This window comes from Protomyctophum parallelum, assembly GCF_964188405.1.
Source record: "Protomyctophum parallelum genome assembly, chromosome: 1".
Classification (NCBI taxonomy): domain Eukaryota; kingdom Metazoa; phylum Chordata; class Actinopteri; order Myctophiformes; family Myctophidae; genus Protomyctophum; species Protomyctophum parallelum.
This window is the reverse complement of record NC_139697.1, coordinates 56,786,995-56,801,367: the sequence shown is the minus strand read 5'-3', so window position 1 is coordinate 56,801,367 and position 14,373 is coordinate 56,786,995. Positions and strand designations below refer to the sequence as shown.

The 14,373-nt window shown below is 43.7% G+C and overlaps 2 protein-coding genes across 3 annotated transcripts in view; one reads left to right on the top strand and one right to left on the bottom strand.

Annotated features, from left to right (window-relative positions):
• Positions 1-2,933: 2,933 nt before the first annotated feature.
• On the bottom strand, positions 2,934-5,027 carry LOC310877776 (outer dynein arm-docking complex subunit 2-like; the record flags this gene model as incomplete). The annotated part of the gene is made up of 1 exon (XM_083791725.1): positions 2,934-5,027. The coding sequence occupies one exon, from the start codon at positions 5,025-5,027 to the stop codon at positions 2,934-2,936; it is 2,094 nt and encodes a 697-aa protein (XP_083647851.1).
• Positions 5,028-8,722: 3,695 nt separating this feature from the next.
• Positions 8,723-14,373, top strand: part of LOC310876386 (ferroxidase HEPHL1-like) — a 260,954-nt gene continuing 255,303 nt past the window's right edge. For both annotated transcript variants that reach the window (XR_014570723.1, XM_083789916.1), the window contains exon 1: positions 8,723-9,069. Coding sequence is in view for 1 of the 2 variants with exons in the window: in XM_083789916.1 (XP_083646042.1) it covers positions 8,891-9,069 (179 nt within the window). In the remaining variant the exon portion in view is untranslated. The remainder of the gene's footprint in view (positions 9,070-14,373) is intronic.

Here is a 14,373-nt window from a genome sequence, read left to right as displayed (position 1 = left end):
TACACTTGTTTACAACAGGATCCACATTGTTCAATTCATCTGGGTTAGGGCCAGAAAGGTCATATCAGGGTATAGTCTAGTTGGCTACTAGACTATAGCCCATAGAGCCCCACTGTGAACACTGTGACATGTTGAGTACACCAAGGTTTTATGTTAGAAATGTTAAGTATGGGTCCCCAGCATGTAGACTGCATATGTTGGGCAATTTAAATAATTGGCATAGTATGTGACCATACCAATTACAACCTATAGAAGCAAAATATTGTCATCATGCTTTATGTATGTGTGTCAAACTACAGGGTTTTCATGATGCTGAATCCATTCCAGGCATTAGTTTAGCAAAAACACTCATTGGGCTAAAAACGGCCAATGCCGTCATCACAAATTGATGATGTCAGCACATTTGGGCAAGTGGGCATGGCCGTTTTAAGCCCAGAATAAGAACAGGAATCGACATAATTGGCATGAACAGAGAGACACCCATCCCTCAGCAAGTTGACAAGTTCTGGAAGTCTGAGGAATTTGGAAAACAAGCAGAATCTTCCTTGTGGAACGCCACAGCTCACTGGGAGTGGGGGACAGTGTTCCATTCACCTCCACCATCTGTTCTCTCCCCTCCAACTCCAATAGCAACACTCACACAGGTGTGATTGTTTTAGGGTCATGTCTTTTGTTATAAATAAAACAAATACCGGTAATTATGGAAAAATATAATAAAAGATAAAAGTGACAGTAAAGACAAAAATCGGAATTGAGTTATTGAATAAAAACATATTGATATTTGACAAGATGATCCTTAATGGTCAAAATAATATCAAAAATGAATTTTAAATGTCACAATTAGTTGCATTAGACTAATTGCACCGTTCTTTCCACCTAACAATGGCCAGGTTATGGCCACGGTCTTCGGAATAGCAAATTGACCATGACCATGACCTTTCAAGGTCAATATCACCCAAAATGGTTACAATAGTATCATGAATAAATTCCACACACCTGAATTGAGGTATTATAAGTGAAAATTCACCCAGAAACAAAAATGTTTTATTTTCATCATAGCCATATTTGATGTGGCCATTGCGCCAAATCCGCCACTATGGCGGACGAGCACCTCGTTGATTTTTCATGTCTAGGGACCCATTAGCCTCGGTACCAGCCTTTCATTTTTGTTGGTGCAAAAATTGAAAGCCTGGAGGAACGCATTGTCCGCTCTGGTCTAAAATTGGGAGTCAACCCTTCCGGGTGGGCGTCGCTCCAAATGATGTGACGTAGCGCTGCACTAGGGGGGGAGAGGAGGGGCCGGGGGTGACGGACAGATCGATGAGATCCAATCAGGGCGTGCGCAAATCTCAGCCGCGACCCGCCCCTCTAGACCAGAAACCTAACACGTTAGCTCAGGCTAGGGACCCATTAACTCAGTTAAAATTGCGAGCAGGTCTACAGGCTAGGTACTGGACTAAAGGGCAGTCCATACTGTCCATACTGTCTCCGACCACCGAACCTTTCGTCGGAAAGATCAGACTTAAATTTTTTCTCCGAAGTAGAGTTCGGCGAGTCACAACATCTGGGAGTGCAGCTTTCAGAACAAAAATTCGGAGGAATGCGTTTAAGAAGTTGCGAGTGACGTCATGTTGTAGTTGTACCGGAGCTTTCCGACGAAAAGTTTGGTGGTCGGAGACAGTATGGACTGCCCTTAATGTCGAGAAACCACTGTTCTCGATAAAGTACGTTTCAAAATGGTATAAAGGTCAATAGGGGGTATGTATCGGCTGTATGTGTGTATGTCGGTGTACTCCACCGGGCAATGAGAGACTGACCACTGCTGTATTTCAAACCTAGACAGCAGCAGAAAGCTTTAGTGGTGGCTGTTGATGGTGACGTAATTAAGATATGTTTCAATGTTGGGTGGTTAAAAGGAAACGTATGTATGTATGTCGGTAAGAATGGTGGTCGCTTATATTGGCTGTTGATGATGACGTAACTAAGGTATGCTTCAAGGTAGGTATAAGGTCAATAAAGGGTCTAAAGGATTTAGAACAGCGGTTGTAATAGACATATAGTTAGTAGCAGTAAGCAGCCATGTATGGCCTACTTGTGTGCAAGGCGCAAGTTGGCACCTCGACAGAGTGCATTACTAGTTATTATTATTATTTATTAAAATTACTCTGTAAGTAAAAGGCCTGCATTCAAAAGTACAAAAGTATTGGCATCAAAGTATACTATATATAATATACTTTTCTTTTTCAAAAATCTTCAAATCTTTTCTAAAATAGCAAATGCAACACATTGTGAGCTACTGAGCGTGTACATTGGTATTAAATAGGGCTTAAGTGGTTATGTTTTGGATATGTTATGTAGTGCAGAAGTAAGTACAGACAATTGGAAATACTCCAAACTGTACTTAGGTACAGTACAGTGATTTGCACAGAGATTTACACTCCACCGAGCACACCTTTCTAGTTATATTTGTTTCCCTGGCTGGGAATCAAGCAGTCTTAACTATTTCCCTAGAACACATTTAGCTTTTGATTTGTACAGAGGAACAACGGTAGCGAAAATGATTCTATTTGCTTTAGCTTATCTTAACGTAGACCTATAATATCTCATATTATTGCCAGTAATTAAACAATTTAGTAAAAATGAGTTTTTCAACCCACCAAGACCAAAGTAGTCTGTGCTGCTGAAACCCAAGCATAATCTCTCAACTGTACCCGTATTATAATTTTTTATGTATAATTATGGCAAAAAAAAGAAAAAAAAATGCCTCCTTTTGTCGAAGCAGATCCTTTCTCTTCTCATGCCAGCTATGCTCCTTTGGTGGTAGCCATTTCATTCCAGAAGTGCAATCGATTGTTCCATCACAAAGAACATTCCTGTTCATTCTTCTGTTTCTCCATGGCTTTAAGCTTATGCTTTACAAAGGAACTTTTTACTCAACCTCCAGAATCATTAGAAGGTGCCTCTGTAAGATCATCTGCTTTGGGGGTTGACTGATTGGTGATGGCCTCTGCTGTGATGTCCTCATTGGTGATGGCCTCTGCTGTGTCCTGAAGTGAAATAGCTTGCTGCAGATCCATCTCATCATGTTGAGACTCTGACTCCTCCTTTGTATTCTGTCCCGAATCGTCATCCCTCATCAGTGCCAAGCCCTTTGGCACTGATGAAATAGTGGGGTTGTTGGGTGTCTGAGTGTTGCGATTGTTTGGCGTTAACCGTGTTGGGCCTTTCATGATTGTGGACAGTTTGCGTCGGATGTTGGCCATGCAACCGGCAGAAGCCTCCTGGAGGACCTCATCTGTGGAGCCCATTAGAGACATTAGGCTGTCTCTGAGCTTGACAGATCCATGCTGGTGCATGGTGATGCAGTTGGCGGGCTCCTTGGAGAGCTCAAACAGGGCCTGCACCGTGGCACGCTGGACTGAACTGTCCGTGGACGTGAGGTAGTTTACCAAGTGGGGCACGGACCCAGCCTCCCCAAATAACTCCCTGTTGTTGGCCTGCATACAGCAGCAGGCGACGGCATCAGCCAAGTGGCGACGGAGACTATCATCAATTGTGTCAGCCAGGTCGGCAAGCATTTGTATAACACCCTGATCGCTGATAAGAGCCAGATTCTTCTCATCCTTGGCTATTTTGGCTATGGCAGCACAAACACTCACTAGCACCTCTTTTTTTGGTGACTTCAGCAAATTAACAAGGACTTCCAATCCACCTTGCGCAAAGCTGCGCACCATTAACCCTGAATCCATTGCATTCTCGATGCATGGACAAATTGCCCATGCAGCACTGGCTTGGACATGTGCATTAGTGGCATTCAACAAGGACCAGAGCAGAGAAAATCCATTTTGGCGGTCAATGTTTTCCATATCAATGACACAGACACCCACCGCTTTGGACGCATTCACAAGCAGAGCATCGTTGGTTCGAGTGAGCAGGTTGACCAGTGTCTCCATGGCTCCATGCTTGCGGATGATGTCTCTGTTGGTAGGAATCTGGGCACACTCCGCCAGAGCTCCTACCACATTGACCAGGACCTCTTCATCAGTCTGCTTCAACAGCAGGCCAACCAGCTTCTCCGGAGCCTTGTACTTCTGAAATTCAGCCACATTCTCTATTCTGATGGAACACTTCCAGATGGCTCCGGCGGCAGCGGCCAGGAGCAGCTTATTGTCCACATGGCTCAGCAGGGACACTAGGGGCTCCAGGCCCTTGTACTTACGCACCTCGTCAATGATGCGCTTGTCCTTATTTGCACACTTAAATATAGTACGGGCACAGTGCATTTGAAGCTCCTGGTTGTCAAATCTGAGGGATTTGACAAGGCCCTTGATCATGCCCTTAGTTAGAATGGCTGTTCGGTAGTGTCTATCTGAAGCACACTCCTCCAGAATTCCCACCACAGGAGTGAGCATGTTCTCGTGGGGGGACATGAGCAGACGTGCCAGCACGGGGATGCCCCCAGCCTTTTGGATGGCCCTCTTATTCCTTGTACTCTTGCTACAGCTCCACAGCGCCAACGAAACACACCGGGCCACCTCCACATCTTTCTTCTGCTTTTCAGTCAGCTTGGCCTCAACGGGAACACATTCCAGCATCTCCAACAGTATCTTAATGCCTCTAGACTGCCTGACAGTATTCCTGGCTTTGCCGAACTTGGCCACATTGGCAATGGTCTCGGCTGACAGGGCCTTGAGGTCCTTCACCGGCGAGTCCAAGATCCTCACCATGGTCGGAATGGAACCTAGGTCGGTGATGAGACGGGAGATCTGAGAGTTCTGACTGATCTCCCTCAGGATCTTCAGAGAGCCAATTTTGCATCTGATGTCTTCTGTATTTAGCAAGTTAACGAGGACTTCAATGCCATCTACATCCCAGATGGCCAGTTGGGACATCTCCTCCAATAAATTAAAATCCCTAATGGCGCATAGAGCAATCACAGTGGCTGTTGGGTTGCCTATCCTAATGTATTTCACCAGCTTTTGGATCTGCCAGTACTCCTCTGAGGGCAGAGTGATGTTGTTGTTCATGGATGTCTCTCTATCTATGTGTCTCTTTTGTCCTCAGGTAGACATCCAACAATATCTTTTTCATAGTGATGTGTTATGATAGCAATGTTTTTCACCATACAACACCCTGACCAGCGCTCTGGTCTTACGTCACATACATACAACACAAACCATTGACTGACAATGCCGATTTGTACAGTTGCCATTGCAGTTTGTCCATCATTGTCCTGAATTTGTCCATGGCTTCTTGGATGTTGGGAAAAATGTATGGACTTTCATGTAGGCTAATCGTCCCTCCTCAGTATGTGATTTAATCTACACCGAGTCCATTGATTTGTTTATGCTGCTTTCCCACTGTAATACTACAACACTGTATACTTAACTTCTACCTGGTAGGCTGGTACCAACCTGGGAGATTTCTCTGCTCCTCTCTCTTCCATTGAAATAAAAGTTTGGATTCATTAATACAAACTTAAATGAGTAGTTCACCCAAAAAATTACTATATACCAGTAAGACGCCTGAGGAGGAGAAGCGACCTTGCCCTAAAGGGCGAGATTGCGTGCACGCATCCGCCTGGGTGACAGCAGACTGCTGGGCGAGCACTGGCACTTTGGAATGGGTGGTCAGATCAACATATCCGCCTGGGTGACAGCAGACTAACTATTAAGACTAACTAGCTAACTATTTCCGTAGACAACGCCCTGGTAACGTCTGTCCCAACAGCCAGGAATCTTGGTGTTGTCCTGGACAGTCAGCTCTCGTTCAAAACTCACATCACAGCTGTCACTCGATCCTGTAGGTTCACACTCTATAACATACGACGAATTAGACCGTTCCTCACCCAGGAATCAGCCCAGCTCCTAATCCAGACAACAGTCTTGTCAAAACTTGACTATTGTAACTCCCTCCTTACTGGCCTACCAGCACTTAAGCCTCTCCAACAACCAGCCAAAATTCTCACATGTCTCCCCCCTGCTCCGCTCCCTCCACTGGCTCCCGGTCGCTGCCCGCACAGAATACAAAACTCTGATGCTGGCATTCAAAGCAACCAAAGGTATGGCTCCCCCATATCTTGCAAGTATGAGTGAACCCTATACAAACCCTCCCGCGCACTCAGATCAGCCATCAACGCAGGGAAGCTGGAATTACCCTCACTAAAAACGCCGGGACAACGCTCCACACGTCCCAAACTCTCTCCCTTCTGGCTCCAAAACTGTGGAATGCACTTCCCATTGCAGTCAGAACTGCAGCATCACTTCCAATCTTCCGCCGTAGTCTGAAAACCCACCTTTTCAGACTCCATCATGGCCCATAGCACTTAACTTACCCCCTTAGATAGCATTTCTGTAGACTTAGATAGCATTTGATACAGCACTATAATTGCATTGTATGTAGTCATAGCACGTCATAGTACATATGTATAGCATATAGTATAGTATATATAGTTTATATGTATAGTTTCATTATATAGATATTGCACTGTTACGTTCTTGTTATGTTTCATGATAAATGCTTTTTATGTGATGTATTCCCATGCTTTTTTGTTCTTGCTTAATGTAAGTCGCTCTGGAAAAGAGCGTCTGCTAAATGCCTAAATTGTAAATTGTAAAAGTTAAATTAAAAGGAAGTTATTTTAATAAACATTGACAATTGACTGTTACGTCGTGGTGGGGAGCTATTTGTTTTATGCAACATGCTATTAGGAAATTGTGAATTGAGAGGTGTAATATAGATTGTCGTGGCAAAGCACAAAAAGACAGCTGTGATTGTTGTGGATGGCGATGGGGTTTGGATTTTGTCTCTCCAAGGTAAGAGGAAGAATCAGACCTGGGCATGCATGTCATCTTATGATGCCATCTCCAAGCAAGGTGGACTAACCAAGAGACTTGTACTATACACCGGGGCCATGGGGAAGCAAGGTGGACTAACCAAGAGACTTGTACTATACACCGGGGCCAGATGGGGAAGCCTGGTATGGCTTGAAGATGCATATAGGATGCTTGGTAAGCTTTGCCCCCAGTTTAGGCATGAGAAATGAGAATATGTATAAGAGGAATTCAATTAAAATATATATACATATACAAATTCAGTACAGCATACATGTATGCATACAGTAGCCATTGCAAGACAATGTCAATCAATCAATTAATAAATCAATACTAAATACTAGATCTAATGTTTATCTATCTGTCCTCCAAACAAGTACAATTTTACTTACACTTTGTGGAGGGCATGTCAAATGCAGTAGTTGTCAATGTCATTGTGACAATGGTTATAGCCTACTTGAGTTGACACACTTGACATTATATTACGTATTACTGCTCAGTGCCTTATAGTAAACCTCCTGCATGCATGTTTTATACCTTGTTTTATTTTTGATCGCCTCACCTATAACCTATAGGATGTGTTGTGCTGATTGGGAATTTGAACTGGCAGTTGTCCAGCACAGTCCGAAAATACACAAATGTGTGTAGCCTATGTCTGACTTTCTGTGCATGGTTCCGTCTGTCTGTGTCCGCAAGGCGCAAGCTGGTGTCACACATATCTCTACATGTCCCCTTATACAATAGATGGAGTTTCCTGATGTCATCACTATGATGACATGATCATATTACAGAGTAGCCTCTACTATACATGGTATAATTAAATGGGTACTACACTGAGTGCTCTGACAAATGAGTAGGCTATACTTATGCAAGTCCGAAACAACTTCTGACAAATTTGGTAAACTGCTTGAATCTCGAGTTGGTTACTGACAGTCTAGAGAATGCTGAACAAACCTGGGGAGTTTGGTTACTAAAGCACAGCAAGACAGACAGGCGGTATACAAACAGTATAGGCTACAAACTGTAGGCTGGTCATACAAAGAAAAGTAAAGGCGCTAACGCTTTTTTATCATTACAGTTAGATGGGTGGGTTTCAATTAAGCCTCATGCATTTTACACCGGTTAAGCACTGTGTAAGTATCGTTTTTACAAGTGCTATAATAAAGCCATTATAAAGCTATCGTTAAACAGCTTATGACTTGTAAAGCATAAAGTTGGCCAGCAGGTGTCACACTAGCACTGATGTAGGTCAGTCTACTGTAAAGTACACAGTGCTAGATGATGCATGAGCCAACTCTGGTTCCAGCAACTATAATGATTATGCAAATATCACTTTGATGATGCATAGCCGACAATCCGACATCATCCGACATATTGCTATAGTGTAGCAGCTGCAAAGGAGCATAATTTAAAGTTAACCGAATTCAGTTGAACATTCTGTAGAGGTTTCAGAACTTCAGAAATGTGCCAATCAAAAAAGTGATTCACATTTTACCATTATCACAGTATTTTATAAGTGACCTACTGGCTACTGCCCTACAAACAAAGCCTAAGTGCAGTACGCAAAGTGTCAAATTTAACTGATAGCCTACTGCGCTGCAGGGTTCGTCAGTGTACGGTGCAGGTGCCCCAGGGCCCAGCCCCAGGGATAGGTTGGGGGAGGGGGGTGACGGGGTCCCCAAACTCCCCATGATCTCATCCCAGGTGGTCCCCTCATCCCCTGCCTCTCCCCCGTTCAGCTAAAAGTCTCGCGACGCTAGAGATTGAATCAAGGGGGGGAAATGAGATTGAATCGCCGATCTAACCTATAGCTTTCTTGCCTGATATGAGGAGGCTTATTCCAAATTATATGGAGCGGTGGGCGGTCATACCCACATGCCCTGCTCAGACAGTCACGGGCTGAATAGCGCTACTGTTTGTTCCCCAAGCGGAGTTTTATTTTGAGTGTTGAGTTGACGTGCTTGTATGGGGGAGTTAACGGAGGTTTTACTTTGCTCCCCGTCAACATAAACCCTATCGCCCTGCATCCAGCAGCTGGGCGATCAGTTGACTTGAACATGGCTCTGACACCGAAGTGGCTAGCAAGCGTGCTGTTTATCCTCTTCTGGTCTGCCACAGCGGTGGGTGCCGCTGGCAGGACGAGAGTTTACTATGTCGGCATCAAAGAGGATCTGTGGGATTACACAAATATGACTGGGAAAAACCTCATCAACGGGAAAGACATCGCAGATGACGAGTGAGTTTGTGGCGTTTTTTGTGCTCAGTGAAAGTTTTCTGTTTGTTGTATAGGCTACTCTAGAGAGCCGGTATCCTTTTACTGTAAAAGATACTAGTATAGCTACCATTACCGGTATGTTTATAGGACTTTCAGTTAACTTTCAAGGCAGCCGTGTCCTCAGGAACCCCCCCACTAACCCCTTGACAACAAACTGTGTTTAAATGCTATAGCCTATAATTCCTTGGTTTATGGGAATGGCAAACAGTGCACAGGTCTGTTTCAGATAGTCAATAATATCTAGTATTATTATATTATAACTACTCAGCTGCACCTATCACACTTTTAGTAGAAATAAGGCTTTGCCATAGTATATCTGACTGTAGCTTACAGTTAATAGGCAAGTAAGGCAACAGGTGTAGCCTATTAGGCTATATTAGACTACCAAAGGGAATCAATTAAACAGATCCAACTTATCCAAGTATTTCAATATCTCCGTAACTATGCGAAATGTGTGTGTGTGGGGGGGGGGGGGGGGGGGGGGGACTGTGTGTGTGTGTGTGTGTGTGTGTGTGTGTGTGTGTGTGTGTGTGTGTGTGTGTGTGTGTGTGTGTGTGTGTGTGTGTGTGTGTGTGTGTGTGTGCGCGCGCGCGAGCCAGATTTAGAACCAGCATAGCCATCATTTTATGTTCAGGTTGATTTCAACACACAATACGTACATTTCAGATAAGAATCTCCAATAGACTTATCATTTTCCCATTATGGATTGCAGTTACAGTAGGCCTAGTTCAGGTCGAGGAATTCCATCTGGCAGCTGATAATACACACTGCGTTAGCTAGTTTGGGGTGGTCAAATAGCTATAGGTTGTCCAAGGTCATACAAACTCATACTGTGAATGGAATGAATGGCATTTTGTCTGTATTGGTAGGAGTTCTGGTGGTTTTCTGTCCTTTCTTCCAATAAGTGTCTTCCACATTTCCCCCACAACATAATATGTGGATTAGTCCCTTTTATTATACAGGTTAGTCATACAGCTGAATGAGCTGATGCACTGAGCCAGGCTTGAATTTTGTAGATAGCCTACAAGTAAACATTGGTAAGGATTACAAGAGATTGGAGCTCCATTGTGCCCTGAGACTTTGATAGGAGAGAGATGTATAGGCCTAAATACACACACACACACACACACACACACACACACACACACACACACACACACACACACACACACACACACACACACACACACACACACACATTTTTAGTTTAACTTTTTGTGTTTTTAATTCAGTTTGATTCTGGATTTGCTCATTTAAGTTGGGTTTTTATTTTTTCAAAATGTTTAACCGAGTTTCATTTGCATTTACTATGCAATCGTGCATTTCCCGTCAGTCAGTTGTTTGGTTGGTAGGAATTGAGATCCCTGATGTCATCAATATTAAGCCCATATATGGAGATCCTTGATGTCATCAATATTGGCCAGCAACTCTACATCTGACCTCAAACCCTTAGATCTTCATATTTGGAGCTGACCTGTTCTGACATTCCATATGTTCGATGTCTCCCTTTTGACTGATACGTGTCCATTTAAACTCTAGACGGGCCAGCCCCAAAGTTAATAGTGCAGCCGTGCCCGGCAGCCGGCGAAAACTAGTTTCAACATGCCCGAAAATTAAGCCTCATCAAACCCTGTACACCCATACACTGCCCCCGCTGCCACCATTAGATCTCCATATATGGAGCTTACCCGTTCTGACATTCCATATGTTGATCTGACCTCATCAAACCCTATACACTCAAGACACGCTCCATATATGGCATACAGAATTAATTCCATATGTTGATCTCACCCCCCCATGCCAAAGCGACAGCGCTCACCCAGCAGTCTGCTGTCACCCAGGCGGATTTGTTGATCTGACCCTCCATTTCAAAGCGTCAGCACTCGCCCAGCAGTCTGCTGTCACCCAGGCGGATGCGTGCACGCTTCTCACCCTCAGGTGTCTTACTGGTTATGTATAATTGCCTATGCAGAGTATATGTCATGGGCAAGATTTAAGAAGTTCAGAATTTAGAATACAATCACAAGTAACTGACTCACAGTCAGACATCCCACCCTCAATAAACACGCACCACGATTGCAATTTAGGCATCTAGCACAGTGGTTCCTATTAGCTCAAGTGGACTTAGATGTAACTTGCTCGGGACCACTACTTCTTGTTCTTGGGAAAAAAAATATTATTTTTAATTGATGAAAAAGTTGTGATCTTTTAGTTTTTAGTTTTATTTTTATATTTACTCTACTCCGACCTATATCGGACCTACTCTAGGTCCGACATAAGGAAATCACCCGTCGCTCTGGACATGCATTGCACGGCTTGCGCCGTGCTTGGAGTTAGGGATTTGCGTTAGGTTGTTGGTCTAATGACAGTTCCAGTTAACAATGAACCTACAGTATATCATCTGTCTAAACATGCTATACATTTGTGGTAAAAAACAACAAACTAAACATGAGACAAAACATCTAGAAACTGGACTGTCTTCACCCATTAGGGCTTCCGTTATTATAACATGCCGAACAGACACACTAATGTGTCATATAAAAATATTGATATCCATTCCCCACAAAAAACACCAGTGTAATTTATTTTTATTTTATTTACCGTATACGCTGTCCTGTATAGGGCTGATGCTATACATCAGTGGGCATAAATAACCCACTGCGTTGCAGACAGGACAGATGCAGCTTGTGACCTGGATGACAGCTGAAATGACAGTGTTCCATTCCAAGTTGTGGTGAGGCTGCTGACATTAAACGAACAGAAGTGAGATGGTTGATCCTTCAGGTGGAAGCACTGGTCACAATAGCACAATGTAACACACACACACACACAAGCAAGCACGCATAGTCCCACGTAGCATGTACGTGTACACACACTATCACATACACACACACATGTAAGGAATGGCCGCCCTGGCACTGCTCACAGATGAAGAAGGTGGCAGGCCTGTGTGTGTGTGTGTGTGTGTGTGTGTGTGTGTGTGTGTGTGTGTGTGTGTGTGTGTCACGTGTATATTCTTACATTAAAAACAAAAAAATTGTACAACCTACAGTACAGTACAATTCAAAAGCTGAAGCCGCCTGTTAAAGCACTACCATGCAGACGATTTGAAAACTGTGAGATGGAGGGAGTCATTCGCAGCACCAATAGAGCGTCGCAGTCCCGCCCCCTTTCATGACGACGGCAGGCCCAGGAAATGAATCCCAATGCATTTTTCCCATAGACATTTCATAAAGTATTTATCTAAAGACCTTTTAAGCGTCGTACGAAGCTAACTCGAGTCGTGACAAATCATGACAACAAACACAATATTTTGGACCAAACAAATAATTACAAAGTGTTGTAACCTGCTGTTTTTTTCTACTTTCTAATTCTTTGTTTGGCCTAAAACATTGTGTTTATTGTCATGATTTGTCACGACAAGAGTTGGCTTTGTCCGCGGCGTAAACGTCTTTAAATAAATACTTTCTGATTGGCCCCCCTCCTACTAATAGTAAGTATTAGGGCACCTGTGGGGGCGGGGCACTCACATTCTAATCAGTTAGAAAACCCCAATCAGGCAGCTAACCTTGTATCATGACTGGCTAGTCACTAAACTCTGAATTCACACCTCGCAGGTTCGAATCCCCCTGCTGTCACTATTTTGTCCAACAACCGCTGACAATTCTTTTTGGCTAATAAAGTATAGTTTTAGACCACGACGGAGGGGTGCGAACTTGAGCGAACTTGAGCCACGAGAGACACCACCGAGCATGCCGTTTTGAATGTTGCAAAGTTGCATCACAGAGGGACGCAACCATATCGGCATCTTGAATCACACAGATGGCGTTTGATGTTCCTTGGCCTACTGGGAGTGTGCAAAGTGTTATGGCAATCAGTCCAGCGATGCCTGAGAGCGATTAGCTGCTCACAGACACACAGGCAGGGGCATATAATCCCCCCAAACCTGATGCTTTAGCTTAGATACTGTAGCTAGTAGCTACAGTAGCCTAGCTGTTGGAGCTTTTCCTTCCTCTCTACTGTGTGGGTGTTCAACTCTAGATCTACGTACTTGTCTAATTTCCTGGAATAGGACTAGTACACGAAGAACACCTGTATTCTCTGTTTCTAGGAATTACAACTGTTTATCTCCAGACAAGATCGAGGTCCACTTTAAAAAATAAGTAATATAAATTTCATTTTCAACAGGATGTAATCTATCTCAGTGGTTCTCAAAATCCAGCGGTCCTTGAGGTGGTTCTATGGTGGTCCCCAGCTAAATGAGCTATACAATCAGTTTAGCCACTTTTGTTTTGTTTGTGGCTTTCGCCTTCATTTAATAAGGGATAAACAGTAGGATAAACCGTAGGCTGACAGGAAATGTGGAGAGAGATGGGGAGGTGACATGCAGTAAAGGCCGCCGGGATCGGAAGTCGAACCCGCAGCACACTGCCAGACTGGGCTACAAGGACCTGGACCGCTGAGCTTCGGCCCAGGCCCAGTTTAACCACGTTTTGGCCATTTTATCGCTTTTAGCGCCATCTGATCAGGCCTGCAACCTGATAAAGGCAAACTAAGAGACAATGTAAAATACACAGGTTGTGCAACGTTAAACATTCAAACATCTCCTATCTGTAATACTATTGCCCAATGGCCTTTGAGGAATGTCAGACATGTACAGTATCCTGTGCTCCAGCAATCTGGGAACCCATTGGCAAAAGTCAACAGTCTCAAGTCTCAAGAGACGAGTTTCACTTGATGAAATGTGCTCACTGAAGTATTTCAGAACAAGCAGTTGTTTTTCTTGTTCAGTATGTAGTAGGCTGTTCGTCAGCCAGGAACAGGTCTCATCAAAAAGTGGTTGAAATTGGAGATTGGCGCTTGTCACTAATCTAGTCCAGCAGTTTCAAAGGAATGTAAAAGTTAGAATTAGTCCAACCCAAGCTGATCAAACAACCTCCTATGGGCTGAAGACAAACATAAAGTTATTGCAAAAACACAGATCTTTTCACGCACTGTTGGCGAAACTGTGTGCTTATAGTGCTTCGTGTACCCATGATAATAAATAATTCATAACTATTCATGTTACATTGGACCATGACACTTGGGTACTATTTATTTAGTTAAGTATTATTATGAGTTTTGTCTGTGATTTGTGTATACCTTCTTACCTTTATTTGTAGTTGTTACGTCCCCACCAAAGAGGTCCAGGTGTTATTTTGTGCAAAAGTGCATTATTGGCTATTATTGGCTACCATAAGCCCTCAATGGGGGTTGGGTTTTTGT